Source organism: Lolium perenne, chromosome 1 (assembly GCF_019359855.2).
Source record: "Lolium perenne isolate Kyuss_39 chromosome 1, Kyuss_2.0, whole genome shotgun sequence".
NCBI classification, from domain to species: Eukaryota; Viridiplantae; Streptophyta; class Magnoliopsida; order Poales; family Poaceae; genus Lolium; species Lolium perenne.
In genome coordinates, this window is record NC_067244.2 from 165359531 (window position 1) to 165371420 (window position 11890).

The 11890-nt window shown below is 39.3% G+C and overlaps 2 protein-coding genes across 4 annotated transcripts; one reads left to right on the plus strand and one right to left on the minus strand.

Moving 5' to 3' along the window:
* Nucleotides 1–1254: 1254 nt before the first annotated feature.
* LOC127311381 (uncharacterized) lies at nt 1255–2180 on the minus strand. Its single transcript, XM_051341808.1, has one exon. It carries the CDS (start codon nt 2079–2081, stop codon nt 1626–1628), a length of 456 nt encoding a protein of 151 aa, XP_051197768.1. The 5' UTR covers nt 2082–2180; the 3' UTR covers nt 1255–1625.
* Nucleotides 2181–4229: 2049 nt separating this feature from the next.
* Nucleotides 4230–10409, plus strand: LOC127311392 (uncharacterized). Of its 3 annotated transcripts, none has more exons than XM_051341824.2 (11): nt 4230–4436; nt 5405–5574; nt 5982–6663; nt 6756–6840; nt 7152–7239; nt 8105–8289; nt 8685–8817; nt 8933–9075; nt 9192–9266; nt 9877–9990; nt 10069–10409. In XM_051341824.2, exons 2-11 carry the CDS (start codon nt 5427–5429, stop codon nt 10105–10107), a joined length of 1692 nt encoding a protein of 563 aa, XP_051197784.1. In that variant the 5' UTR covers nt 4230–4436; nt 5405–5426; the 3' UTR covers nt 10108–10409. The 3 variants fall into 3 exon arrangements, with proteins under 3 accessions (XP_051197784.1, XP_051197777.1, XP_051197792.1); XM_051341817.2 differs by having other exon boundaries at nt 4231–4436; nt 10082–10409; XM_051341832.2 differs by having other exon boundaries at nt 4231–4436; nt 8939–9075; nt 10082–10409.
* The last annotated feature ends 1481 nt before the right edge of the window (nt 10410–11890 follow it).

An 11890-nucleotide genomic window follows, 5' to 3' on the forward strand; every position in this document is an offset into this window, starting at 1 on the left:
AGCCCAGAGGCACAACCTGGCAACAATAAACACGGTTGCCCACAGTGCAGTATCCAGGTTGTATCATTTTTCATGCAAAAGAAAAAAAAAACTTCATGAAAGAAGTTGAATGAAAGCAACTGTTCAGTCAAATTAAAAAGAAGTACTGTAATAAGCAACTGTTCAGTCGAAAAAAAGAAACTTTATGAAAGAAGTCGAATGAAAGCAACTGTTCAGTCAAATTAAAAAAAAAGTAACAATCATCAATCAGCAGGAAATGAGTGAATAGACAGAATTACACTCAGCATTCAGAGGCCTCTCAGCAAACTCGCCCTCCTTGCCCTTGGATCTCTCAGCCTCACACATCTCAGCCATGCGTTTTACCGCGTGAAATAAAAACCAGCGTCCCATGATAGAAACCCTAGCAAGAAGCACTTCAGTCTCGTGGCCAGAACACCACATAGTTTTGTTGTTGGTCTATGTGCGACGGAGAAACTAAGGTTTGACACGCAACATCAATGCACTATTGTTTGAATGATGCTTGATTTAGAACTCGACGCGTAAATGATGTTAATGTCATAAGGACTGAAGGGCTCAGATAAAAGTTGTGTTCTTATCATAAAGAACAAAAGTAGGCCATCAGCATATCTATATATCAACAGATGTTATCAGATGGGCAGTCATAAGAAAGTTTGGTGAAGAGAACCATGACACGCCAAACATAGAGGTGAACCAAATGAACAGTTTTCTCGGTATGTCAAACCAACCACTGGAGAACTTTTCTGAACACTTCACATAGAAATAACAAACCAACCACTGGACAACTTTATACTTTTCTGAATCACTTCACATAGAGATAACAAGAAGGAACTAGCCCAAATTACTATGTCCTTCAAATAACTGCACAAGTTATTTGACTAGCTGTGAATGATGTGATTAGTTAATTCTAGCACATATCTGGATTGTGGGAACAGTTTTGAACCAAGCAGTTGGTGTTGGGGTGTTCAGTCTCGTACGTCCTTCCTTCTATTAATTTCAGATGAGAGTTCATCAATCTACCTTATTGCACTTCAATCCTCCTACTGACACCAGTACCACACACTTCACAGCCATTCAACCCACAAGAGAGAAATGTGGTACCACTGAAGCATTCATACAGAGTAAAAAAAAAAAAAACACAAACATTTCCTCAATTCCTGAATCTAACCAATTTCCCCGTCCAGTGCTAATTATAGCAAACAAAAGCATCAAATGTGCAGATGAAGCACTTTCAAATATCAAACCCCCCAAACATCAAGAAAGATCTTCATCTACCAATAAAGATACATTACCCACACACCCCCAGTATTTGATCAGTAAAAAAGATGGGTAACAGGACTAGTCATCACCACCACCACCGCTCGCGGATAAATCTACAGAGTTTCTAGGTGCGAATACCCACACACCACAAGCATTTCATGAATTCACACCCGTTGCAAATTCCTCTAGGCCTCCATTAGCTCATCAATATACAACCACAACCTCAAACGCATACGATTAGTGGTAGAGATTATTTGGAAAAAAACACTGCCTTCGAACAACGATTCTAAAACGCTCATGATGAACTTAGGTTTCTTGGGGCCCTGTCACCGTCCAAGCAGAGGAGGTTACCAGGCGTGGAAGATATCGGAGCACTTGCCCTTGAACCAGCGGAGGCCCCTCCGCAGCGACGACTTCACCTTGCCCTCCACGGAGTACGCCTTGTAGCTCGCCACCCGCCTCCGCCGCTTCATCTCCGGGTCGCTGAAGCACCACATGTTGGCCCCTCCCCCGCCGCCGCCTCCTCCGACGCGGCCGCTCCCCACGCCTCCCTCCCTCCAGCCCGGAGGCGGTGGCAGTGCGAGGCGCGGAGGCGGGGGGAGAGGCGGATGCGCCGTTGTGTAGATCTCGATCCGCCGGTCGCCAGCGCCGGGGAAAGTGTTGTCTTTTGTGGCGGAGAAGTAGCCATTGGCATGGGGGGAGATGGAGGTGAAGTAGCCATTGCCGTGTGGGGTGGTGGAGTCCGGGGCGGAGGACGGCGGGGGCCGGAGATCGCTCTGGTAGGGGCGGTGGTAGTCGGCCATGGAGAGGAGGGGGAGGTGGCGGTGGAGAGGGGGAGGAAATGGAATGCTGGGGAAATTTTGGAAGAGTGGTTTCGATTTTGTTGGGATGATAGTGGCAGTAGCAGTGGCAGACAGGAAAAAAAAGGTGAAGAAGATGACACGCGGAGTGGGCTGGTTTTGAAATTTCTGATCCTAGATCCCTTGGGGCTTGATTTTTTATGAAATATAAAATAATACACTTTGATGTTTTATTTTTGTTGATAAAATCTCACATGTATACTGAGATGTGCTCATGTAAACTTTTTTCTTGAAATTTATATTTTTGCACTACAAGAAAAATACATGTATGGATATGCAAAGCATATTAACATACTTTTGCATAAAAAGGTGATAAATACAAAGTGAGAATCTATAACTTTGAATACTCCAAAAAGGACTTCAAGGAAACCGGGCCAGCTTCGTGTTTTAAGAGAACACACAAGGCATTTTAGTTCCTACCCGATCCTGTTAAATGAATTTGCTGTAAGATTGAAAGTGAAATTAGTTTTTTTTCTTATCTTAGTGTTGTAGCAAATCAAATTAGCTTGGACACGACAATAGGTAAATATGTCATGAGAGTCGAGATGCCATATTTACAAAAATTAGTTCTCTTAAGTTACATCCCAACTCTCTTAGTCTCTTATACCGTTCAAATCGTGAGAATCTCTAGTCTGTACTCATATGCTCTATTCCTCTTAAAACCGTATTTGGGTCTTGACCTGATTTTGTGTGTTTCTCTGCAAAATGTTACTATAAGAAAAACTTGTATAGATGATGAGTGCGGATCTTAAGCCAATTTATGAGTGATGCTTGTCCTATCCATCACCAAAAAAACATCCTATTCGATATAAATGTGTTCTTTGGAATCATATTGGTTGTCGATGTTTGCATTATATTTTCATTCTGTACTAGATGCATTGGTGAGAGCATATGAAGGGACTTTATGTCCCACTTTCAAAGGTAACTCCTAGAAATGGCAACAGAAGAACTATACATGATCTCTTATCGTCTCTTCGCTTTTTTTTGAGTCCAAACTTAGCTTGAGAAACTAAAGACCATCACCAATATCAACATTTCTTGCTGCTTTATTTTTATTTTCATATGTATTTAGAAATTATATTTGATTTTTTTTGCCATAGATATATCTTTTGTCAATTTAATTTATGTTTTTTGTTTTATTATTTTAAGATGTGTTAAAAGTAACACCGAGAAAGCATTCTCATGATATATTATTTTCTAGGGTTTCAACAAATAAACATACTACACTATAAAATCGTGGTCAGATCTTTGTCCCCATGAAACGATGACAATTCCAAAGCATCTCAAGGGCCAAAGGGAATTATTTGGGGCTAACGAAATAGTAAAAAGCAAGAGGGTCAAAAACCTAAATAAAATGATTTTATTAGAATGCGTTAGGAACACGAGAATCTCGACACAAAAAAATCAGTCGAAGACTAATAGTTAAGGGTGTGTTTCACATCAAAGTTTGTTGGAAGTATTATACAAATATTGTGGTTTTCTGAAAATACGATGGCTTTAAATTCTTCGAGGTGTTTGCATGTTCGGATTTTGCAAAAATTGTAGTACTATATACCAATTGGTATGGACCTTTTTTTTTCTTCAAAAACAAAATATTTATTTCTTAGGCCTGCAAATACTTGCGTTATAGAACATGTTTTAGAAAAACTTCACCTAAACAGAGCCTCATATTGGACTACAATAGTTGGCCCATTACAAGCATCAACCCTAGATTTGCCTTCTACATTTTGGAGTTGTCAGAAAATATTTATGATAAGTACATGCTGTGTCGATGTGGCTATTTATTTTCAACTTTCTTTTGCAAATTTAGGATATGTGTAAATTAGTATATAGAAAAGAATTTTCATGATATAATTTTTTTTAACAAGGTGAGGCGCGGGAGGCGCCAAAATTTCATGATATACATTTTTTTTTTACAAAACCGTGATGAGAGGCTGAAAGCTGTACTCGGGAGACGAGCCAATGTCCAAAGCTTCTGGAGAGCCAGAGAAAATTATTTGGCACCAACGTCCAACGAAATATTTAGTAAAAAAATCGAGGGTCAAAAACGTAAGTAAATAAAAGCTTTTGTTTTTGTAAGGACACGGTCTGGAACACGAGCAGCCTACCACAAGAGGAGAGCCGGAAACGGAAACCTGAGGTGGCGTGGCGCTGCTCCCGTGCTGCCGTTTTTCCCCAAGTCCCCCTCCTCGCGGTTCAGCTTCTCAAAAGCCACAAACCCTAGAATCCCTCATTACCAGGAATCTCCTTGATTCCCAAAAGAGAGGCGGGAGACGAAGTTTGACCGGAATCCGCGAGGTATCGCATCTTCTCTATTCCGTTTTCTCTATTTTGGGGGCGAGATTATGTGTATTTCCTATGCGACCACGGCGGCGTTAGAAACGAAACTCGCCTCTCTTCTTTTTCGCAGCTAGTTCCTCCCTGAACTCGTCCTGATTCCCCATCGCAAGCCATTTTTAGCGGTAGCTTGTTGATTATGTGCTTCTGATAGAAGAAAATGGTTCTCGGATCGGGGATTGCGTTTTTTCAAGGACAAAACTTGTACCATCTGAGTGCTCCATGTTGTTGCTCATTTAGCAGGATTTTTTTCTTCGTTTGTTCGCATGTGATTTAGCAGGAAAACTGATAACATGCTCTCGGCTTCATATGTTTCTTGCTGAGGATGATCTTTATCCTGTCTCCCAGATTTTGATATTAACGAAGGGGATCTAAAACGGTGTTCAAATGTGCGGTTCTTGTTTACCAAAGATGTGCCAAGGCTTGCATCAGCATGTCACTTCGGCCCCTGTGCTTGAATTTTTCACATTTAGGTAAATCTGTATAACTGGGTGAACAAATGTATAAATCTTGGTCATTCGAGGTACATGAGTATGAGTCACATGATACCTTAGCTGCGTCTAAATCTGTGTGATCAGTATTTCAAGTCATTGGAGAATTAATATTCTTTGATCTGAAGAAATTTTCACATATGCCTTTGAGTACTTTTTACAAGCTCTAAATATATCTTAATTAGCAATTGCATGGTCAAACTTTATTTTAAATAGGATCTAAGTGCCACATTATAGTTACTGCCTAAGTTCAATTTAGTCCTCTTTCTTTGTTATTTACCCACTTCTACAATTGTGGAGGCCTAAGTGTGCAGTTCTCAAATTTAGGGGATCAAGTGACATGGCCGTGCACCTGTGGTGTGTTCTGCTCTTTTTCAGTCTTAGGAATATTTCATTGTATGTTGTCTAAGTTGGCATATTTGTTGTTTTGGTGCACAGGCTGGGCATGATTTATTGAAGTATGGGTCGTTTGAAGGGAGGGACGCAGGAAGGCTCTGAATGGAAGCCAAAGAATAAACATCGCTCCATATGCTTACACTCATTTTCTGATCTGTCACATGTGTCCGCAGCTACTTTTATGTATCTCTTGAAGGACTGCTACCTATATGGTAATACTTCTTTCCTTCATGTTATCCTTAAATTTCCATGCATGTGGTGCTTCTGTTATCTACTATCATTATTTTGTTGCTGAAATGTCTTTTGTAAGCCCTGTGGCAACTAGTTTTGTAGACTAATGAAAACAGAATCTTCCAAAACAAACAGAAATTATGTTAGGAAGTATAGCGGCTGTGCAATTTGGAATGATTGGGATAAGGTAAAGTTTACCATTGCAATACAGCACATGATCTTGAATTCTTTTGCTTTTCAAACATTGTGCAATTTATGCCTAGCCAAATAAAAGCTGTAGTTATCTACTCTGTCACAGATGTACTATTGCCTTGAGCCTGATCTTCTCGTTTATGTACTTACACTTTTCAATTTTCATACCTCTGACCTTTTGTAAGCTGTAATTTAGGAACCCACAAAGCAACCCCAAAGTTCAGGGTCCTTCATCAGCAAGTTAAGGGAGCATTAAATAATGGTCCTCAGCCAGGCCCATTCACATACATTGTTCAATGCATGTACATTATACCTTTGTTGGGCCAAAGTCATGCTGAAGGGTTCAGCCATATGCTGATATCTTCTCTCAGGCATTTGAAATCCGTGGAGTCAGTGCAGAAGGATTTCATTGATGCAAAGTGTCTTGCTGCACAACTTGTTCTCGATATCCTTGCTTCTGTTGTACCCCATGAAGAACGCATACTGGTTAAACTTCTTGAGACATTTGATATCGAGTTGAAAGATATGGCCCATGCTTTGTGTGGTTCAGAGTTGGGTGATGAAGATCTAACTAAAACAAGAGAACATCTTAAGCAGTACGTGCAGTCCTTTATGAAATCAGAATCCTATGTCACTGCTGTGGCCCTGATGACACGCTTTAACATCCAATGTTGCGACGAGTCCTTTCTCATAAAACTGATTGGAAGTAATCAACTCAAGGCAGCAGAGGAGTGGGCAGCTTTCATGGGGAAAGAAATGATCATTTTGATAATTCAAAAGTACCTAGATATTAAAATGCTGAAGAGCGCAAATGAGTTGGTGAAACAATATGATCTTACAGAAGAGTTCCCAGATGTTAATTATTTGTATAAAGAGAGGTGACTTCCCAGTTACTCAATGGGAACTGATTATAGGATATATTGTTTAGTGCATATTATTTATAATTATTATGGAATCTTTGTATTTACAGTTCGCTGAAGAAGCTGGCAGAGAAAGGGTGTTGGGAAGTTGCAGAAGTCCGTGCCAAGAAGGAAACGAAGCTAATGGAATACCTGGTAACTTGCATCCACATTATGACAATAAATTTTATGGATGTGTTTGCTGTTTATACATGCCCTAGGCATGATGATGATGGTATTTGCATCAGTAGAAGGTCCAGTTCATTTGATTAAGAATAGCTTCATATACACCATTACCTTTTTTCATGGGATGAAGTGGGTAGGAGAATGCCTCTTCTGTTATGTGGGACATTTATGATGATTTTTGCAAGCTGATCCTCATCTACTATAGGATGAATACATTTTTTGCTGATAATATCTGTGTATTGTAATAGGTGATTGTATCGTATTGGTTGTGTTGTGTACAGGTCTATCTTGCTATGGAAGCTGGCTATATGGAGAAGGTTGATGAGCTTTGCGAACGATATTCTCTTGAAGGTTATGTCAATTCTTTGGGTAAGCTAATACCTATGATGTTATTGATACAACATTAAGCTATAGAGCTATATTCTGTTTATTTGCTGTTCATTCTCTTTGGGGTATTATAAACACCTAGCTTCTATTCTAGGACAGCTTCACACCTATATCTGTATAAAAGCCACCCCGGTCATATTTCCTTAGGGTCATATAATACTTATCTACTCAGTAGAATGATTGAACTACATGTTTAATGTACAAATTTCCCCAAAACTACAGATTCGAGGGTCAATTCAAAGATCTACAAATTGATGGACAGTTAAAACACCAACCTATTGATTCATAGATGATATAGACTTAGAAATTTGGCATGCAGGTTTATTTGTCAATTCATATATGATATAGACTTACAAATAATGGCAAGTTAACTAATTTATCTTATAAGGGCTGTATTAATAAAGTATAACAAATACTTAAAAATAGCATTTTTACCAATCCAAAGAAATGAAGAGGCAGCACCAATCCTCGAAGATAAAGTGAATGCATGCTGACGGGTGGATGTGAAGTTAACATACAAGTCATCAAAAGGAGGATGATATAGTCTTTGAACTTTATGCATCCCAATTTCGGATAGTACTATCTCATGGATCCTGGCATATGATCATTATGTGAGTGCGGTCGACTGGTTGTAGTTAAGCCATTCAATTCAGTTGATCGAATATTACAGGCGCAATTTTTTAATGCAGTTTTGATGGCATCCCATTGTGTAGCATCACACCCTCACACTAATTTTATTGACCTAATAATCTGAATAGTGGTTTTGGAAAGAGACAAAGAGTGCACTCGATATAATGGACATAGTTCCATTTCTCTTCTTGATGTGTATTTATTATGCCTGACACAGTCCCAGAAGAAGTCCTCAGTCGGTCTGACTATTTAGATCTGAAGAAACTGATTTTAGAAGAAATTGTCTGGGTTGATGAGATCAACGGCCTAATTAATGCAACAAGTTATATTGAAGCTTGTAAAATTATTGGCGTGGATTGTGAATGGAAACCTAATTACGAGAAAGGCAGCAAACCTAACAAGGTAAGTGACGTCTCAGTTCAAATTGCTGTTGGCCTCCATATTTTCTTTTTTTTAGTATAACCGTGATCTTCCTAATCTGTTGTAACCTTATGATGCAATTTTATAGCGATATCATCTAATATTCTTCAAAAAATCTCTGAATAAAGGGGGCTAATTATTTCATGTACTACCATGTTTCCTATTTACTGGCTGGTGCATTCACTTTGTCATCTGTTGTGCCAATGCGTCATAGGAAATCATCTGGGTGGTAATCATTTTCTAATGCTAACTTTTTCGGGACTACTATCTCACTGTAGTTTCCATGATATTTCAAGTTTCCCCTGCTAGAAGATTTCAATTCCAATCTGTCTGCATAGTTCAGCTCTTCCACTGACATGTTTTATCTGTATGGCCAGGTTTCTATCATTCAAATTGCGTCAGATAAGAAAGCTTTCATCTTTGATCTGATTAAATTGTACGAAGATGATCCTAAAGAATTGGACTGCTGCTTCAGGCGAATCATGTGTTCTTCTAACATACTAAAGCTGGGTACTATGTTTAATATGATCAAAATGCTCCTGTATTCCACATGTTTGTTTTCTGTGTATAAAAACACTTTCTTATTATGCATGGTAATAACTTACCTTCTGACCATTTTTGCAAACCAAAGGCTATAACCTGCAATGCGATCTGCATCAACTATCACAGTCGTATGGAGAATTGTTATGTTTCCAGTCCTATGAAATGCTACTTGATATCCAGAAGCTGTTCAAAGAGACTACTGGGGGTCTCTCTGGGTTGTCAAAGGTATTTTATGATCTTAAACTCTAAAACCCTCAGCTGATATCCAGATGATTTTGACATCTTTCTAGCGTAGAGCCTCTAACAAGCTATGTTCTTTTTGTATTTGAAAATACCACCAGAAAATATTAGGAGCTGGTTTGAACAAGACACGACGGAATAGCAACTGGGAGCAGCGTCCTCTCACCCAGAATCAGGTCTGTTATTCACCTTTTTTTATTTTCCTTCAAAGCAGTCATGTGGAATTGTTAATCCTTATTAGCTGGTGACCCATTTATGTGTGTAGGATTTATTCCTAATAATTTGGACATTCTCAAGTTTTAGAGTCCTCTCAGAGCTTTGCTACTTTGTTTTGTCAAATGTGGCATCCCTATAGGATGAGTTGACCCAGATGGCCATCTTGTTTAGGTTAGACTAATATATATCTTAAATTGGTAATGTGGTAAACTGTATAATCATGAGTATATATGCTCTCTGTAACTTCCACTGTATTTACATGTAGAATATACTACATAATAAGGGAAAAACCCGAGTACACACTCAAGGTGAGCACCTATTTTTTTTTTTAAAGGAGAGTAAAATTGCGCATTTAATTGTCAGTTCGTAGGATCTGAAGGCTAATATGATAGTTTGTGATATAAGTTACAAAAGTTTTTTCGGGGAAATATGAGCTACTTGGTGCTTATGTACAAGCAAAGTTTTCGGCTAGAAACGCGAGTTTAAACTAGGTCGAATATGCTTTACCTTGCTTATCAAGGATGTGAAGTGACACCACTAATATAGATATCTTAATGCCTTCTTTTGCAGAAAGAGTATGCTGCTCTTGATGCCGTGGTCCTTGTTCATATATTCCATCATGTCAGGGGGCAACCTCAGTTTGGTGTAAACGAGGGACGCCAAGCGGAGTGGAAGTCTCACATCGTAAGTTCTCACTCCAACCCTCAAGGGACTGGAAAATTGACTTAACTATATGCTAATCTCAGGCATAATGTGATACAGTTGCCTTTCACAGGTTTCCCGGGTAAATCGTGCACGTAGCCCATTGCGGTTCTAAAACTACTGGGTTGCGAAAGGTGACTGTTGGGAATGAAGTACTTCTGAGTTCTGGCAGCTATAAACAAACACCTGCTGGTTAGCTTCATCTTCTAAGAAACCTATCTATTGGTAGGATTCCGAGTTTTGTTGCACCCTAGCTGATCTCAGTGGCTGTTGCTATGACTTGGTAGTAATTCCCCTTGTAAATATTGCAACGGTTGGAGTTGGGCGGTCTCTTGTCTGTTGCATTCCAGTTAACACAATTGCTGCCATTTGAAGCTTGAATCTTTTAGGGGTTCTTCTTTTGTTGGGAGGAGAGCATTTTGTTGGTGCCTTAGTGGTTAGTACAGTATGAAATAGTGAAATTATATAGGTTAGTGATGTTCCTTTTAGTAGGGAAAACTATAGTTTAGTGATGGGTTAGTGTCTTGTTGATAATCCCCATTTGCACGGACACACCCAGTCCACGTCAAATTAGGCCCAAACAAGGCCCACGGGGGTGTGCGTAAGAGGGGCCCATATGGCGGATCGAATAATAATCCAAATAAAGAAGGAAATGACTCAAATGAGGCACTACAACACTTAGGGCCGAAGTTTTCAATGGTCATCTCAAGAAAAAACGTTGAGAACTTATTTTGCTTGAGATGGGCATTGAAACCTTAAATGGAATGTGTTGGTTATGCACAATATTGGCAAGGGAGGATAGGTTCGAGGAGTGTATGCCGTGGGGCGAGTTGGTTAGATTGACCGGCGTCAGTTGGGATGTAGTAGTAGGCTAATATTGTGGCATTCTTAATGAGGTTTTCTTCAAAAACTCAGACCAGGTTAATAAACAAAACTTGAAATTATAAACCATTAAACTATAGAAACAGGGAACACACCAAGAATTTTGTTATTCCATATATACAAGCAAGATCGTTTTTTTTCTTCTTTCTTTTCAGTTCGCAAGTCAAGAGTTGCAGCAACTAGAAATACAACGGGCATGAAGGACGTCTTCACTTTACACTGACTTTACCTGCCCGGTACCTAAGCACTGCTTTACATCTGAATTTTATATCACATGACAAGGATCTCAGCTTGTAAAGGCAAAACTGCCAATTACGCGAGACGGAGACAGAAAATTTCTGGGTTATTTTCCTATCTGCATTGTTGTCTTTCACGATGGCGTGGCACTACAAAAACCATCAGAAAAAAAGATGATCATGACAGTATTAGATAAGAAAGGCCATCAGTCTTTTTTTTTTTCAGCTTTCGTTCCCAGAATATAACCCTGTTGCTTTCACTTTCCATTCCCCTCTTCGCATTCAAGAATCATTTCTAGTTGCCTGTTGCACTCTTCCTTGCAAGGATTCGATGTTATCTATATATGAATGGTAGCGCCTGGGGAGCAGGGTATCTATCAAGCTATGATACACTGAATATTAAGACACTGATATTATAGGTCAACCCTCGGTTCTTTCAACAGCACGGATATTCATTTCAGGATGGTTCGTTTTCAGGATCAAAAGTGGGCACTTCTTTCGTTTCATGAATGTTTGATGTAAGTAAAACATTCTTTTGTTTCCCTGGCAGTTCTTTGAGAACACCTGTTTATTCAAACGCATAAAAATGATTGGTGAATCATGTATGGTCACCATAACAGCTCAAATTCAAACAGTCAAACATAGACACATACACCGTTCGCCCCAGGGAAGCAAATGAAGTGATCATCACTTAAAGCTAAGTTTAGTTATATCAATATACTTTATTTTGTAATTGGACTAATGAATCCTCAGTTTCCTTTCGA